Consider the following 3,180-nt stretch of genomic DNA (forward strand, 5'->3'; position numbering starts at 1 on the left):
GGTGGTGGGCGCCTGTAGTCCCAGCTACTCGGGAGGCTGAGGCAGGAGAATGGCGTGAACCCAGGAGGCAGAGCTTGCAGTGAGCCGAGATCGCACCACTGCACTCCAGCCTGGGCAATAGAGCGAGACTCCGTCTCAAAGGGGAAAAAAAAAAATCAGCTAGCGTGGTGGCACATGCCTGTAGTCTCAACTACTCGGGAGGCTGAGGTAGGAGAATCACTTGAACCCGGGAGGCAGAGGTTGCAGTGAGCCGAGATCATGCCATTGCACTTGAGATCGTGCCATTGCACTCCAGCCTGGGTGACAAGAGTGAAACTCTGTCTCAAAAATAATAATAATAATAATAATTAATAAATAAGAACTGCCTTATTCATTTCTGCATCTCCTAAAATTGCCAACGCGAGTTCTCTTATAAGGTAGGTGTTCCAATAAATTAAATGAGCACATGAAGGGTGTAAGGAGTAGGTGTAAAAATGGGACAAGAAACAGATTAGAAGAGGAAGGAAAAGAGACAGAAAAAATGACAGAGGGGTTTGGGTTGAAGTGACTTAGTGATGAGGTAGCAATAGCACTAGATAAGCAAAGTGACCCTGGAGGTACCTCATTAGAGCAAGAAGGATGGGCGAGGTGGCAAAGAAGAAAGAAATCAATGCCCTAGTGACACCAGATGTAGGAAATGATGGTGCAAGGGCAGGACAGAGGTGGCCTAGGCCCACTATTGGTGGGCGTGGGGGGTAGGGAGGAGTGGGCTGATTTAATGGGGTTGGGTCCACAGGGTGGTAGGCACACACGGACCTGCTTCCCTAAGCCTGAGTACATTGCCCTGGAGTCACCGAGCCAGGACTATGGCTTTGAGCTGCTGGGCATGTGCCGGAACCAGAACGAGGTCACTGACCCGGCTCAACGACCCGGCCGAGGACAGCGAGACGGAGCCCAAGGCTGAGGGCCTGGGCCTAGCCTTTGAGGAAGGCATCCCCAACCTGGCGAGGCTGCAACTGGCCGTCAACTACAACCAGAAGCGGGTCAGCTGGGCCATAGCTATATCCCCTCCCTGTCCTTTTCTCTTGCCCTGCCACCTCTAGGTCTCCCTGACCCAGCCCTAAGCAACTCCTTTTCCTGCCCTCCAGACCCTCTCAGGCCTTGGTCCTGAGCACCCTTCTGTCTAGACCCTTGGCCCTGTGGGTCCCCTCCCTTCTTACCTTCAATATAAACCTGTAACCTCTCCCCAGCCCTTGAAAGACCCATTACCCACCAAGACCTCACCTCAGACCAGGACATCTGGTCTTAGACAGCTTTATCTTTGACCTGAGTTACTTGAATCCAGTCTTTCTGTTCAATTCCAGTACATCACTCTATAAAGCAAGATAAGACTAGGTCTCTCAGGCCTTAAATATCCCCCAAAAGATTCCATTATTGCCTGTCTCCTCAGACATCTTCCCCTCTAAGCTAAAGACAGACTCCTTGTTTAGCCTCCCCCAACCCCTTGCTCCTCACTCTCATCCACCCTCAACATCCACCAGGAACTTAACCAAAAACCTTCTTTCATAATGGCTCCCCTGGCCCTGTCTCCCAATACAGCGAACCCTGGTTTCCCTCTTCTGCCTTCCTCAAGACCATCTAGGCTAATGTCCCATATCTCTAAGAAGGCCAGGGACCCTGGGGGTTCTGGGTCTTGGGTCCCCAGTTCTACCCACCACTGTCTAACTTAGACTCAAGAATGTAGGGTCCAGAGAGTTCAGGAAAATCTTTGAGTTCAGTTTCCCCTCCATCAACCAAAGCCTAGAGAGTGATGGGTCTGCCCATGGTCACATGACAAGCAAGTTGACTGATGTGGGGAGAAAAGAAGAATTGTTCGATCTCTGTGGCAAGGAAGGAAGGGCTGTGTACCCAACTGGCTCCCCCATCCTCCTCCTTGCCTGGTGGCCTACCCCTCTGCTTATGCCCCATCTCTGCTTAGTTTGTAGCACACCCCATCTGCCAGCAAGTCCTGTCCTCCATCTGGTGTGGGAACCTGGCTGGCTGGCGTGGAAACACCACCATCTGGAAGCTCTTTGTTGCCTTCCTCATCTTCCTCACCATGCCCTTCCTCTGCCTTGGCTACTGGCTGGCACCAAAGTCCCGGGTACTAAGAATAAGATTAATGACAACTGTCACTTATTGAGCACTTGTTTTATGAGGCCCTGGGCTAGACACTTGGTGAATATAACTTTGTGTAAATGTTTCCATTAAGTAGCTGGAAGTGCAGCCCTGAGGAAGGCAGACATTCTGCTTCAGGGGTATAGGGTAGCAACCTGAGGCACAGGGAAGGGCAATGCTCTTTTTGTCAAAAGTACACAGGAAATAGTGGAGTCAGGATTTAAACTGAAGTGTCTCTGCCTCCAAAACCTTAATCCTATTAACAGCCCTATATTCTCCTAAAGACAGGCCCACCCCGACTACAAATTCCATGGGAGCCCTTCATCCAACCAATATGTCCTTGAGACCCAACTGTGAGCCAAGCATGGTGCCTGGCACTGGGGTTATGAAGAAAAGCCCTGTTCCTGCTGAGCAGGTGAGGAATAGGGAGAGGGATGTTCCAGGAAGCAGGAGCAGTATGTGTGAAGGCCTGGGAGAGGGAGAACCCAAAGTGTTAGAGAAACTGAAAGGAGTTAGATCAAGAGTGGTGGAGAAGCACTCAGGGGCCAGATCTCACAGAGCCTTATAAGCCACAGAGGATAGCAGCCATTGTAGGATTAATGAGGCGAGTCCCCCATCAGTCTTGTGTTTCAGAAAGTGCCTTCTACTAGGGGTGTGAAAGGTGGGCTGGGGATGCAGGGCAGGAGTTAGAGAGACTGGTGTGAGAGGACAAGCACATAGAGATGTCTCATATTCCCGGCCTGGGTGACCGGGTCATTTTATGAGGTGGGGACACAGAAGAAGATGGAAGAGCAAGATAGGATAGAAGATGATGAATTTCTTTATTTTTTATTTATTTATTTATTTATTTTTGAGATGGAGTCTTGCATTGTCGCCCAGGCTGAAGTGCAGTGGCAGGATCTCGGCTCACTGCAACCTCTGCCTCCCAGGTTCAAGCAATTCTGCCTCAGCCTCTCGAGTAGCTGAGATTACAGGTGCCCACCACTATGCCCAGCTAATTTTTTGTATTTTTGGTAGAGATAGGGTTTCACTATGTTGGTCAGG

The 3,180-nt window shown here is 50.4% G+C and overlaps 1 protein-coding gene across 1 annotated transcript in view; it reads left to right on the plus strand.

Annotated features, from left to right (window-relative positions):
* LOC105549269 (short transient receptor potential channel 2-like) overlaps window positions 1-3,180 on the plus strand; it is a 28,547-nt gene that overhangs the window by 4,396 nt on the left and 20,971 nt on the right. Inside the window, 3 exon segments of the mRNA XM_011993732.1 lie at window positions 776-892; window positions 894-1,022; window positions 1,958-2,122. Coding sequence (XP_011849122.1) covers window positions 776-892; window positions 894-1,022; window positions 1,958-2,122 — 411 coding nt within the window.

This window comes from Mandrillus leucophaeus, unplaced genomic scaffold (assembly GCF_000951045.1).
Source record: "Mandrillus leucophaeus isolate KB7577 unplaced genomic scaffold, Mleu.le_1.0 Scaffold432, whole genome shotgun sequence".
Classification (NCBI taxonomy): Eukaryota; Metazoa; Chordata; class Mammalia; order Primates; family Cercopithecidae; genus Mandrillus; species Mandrillus leucophaeus.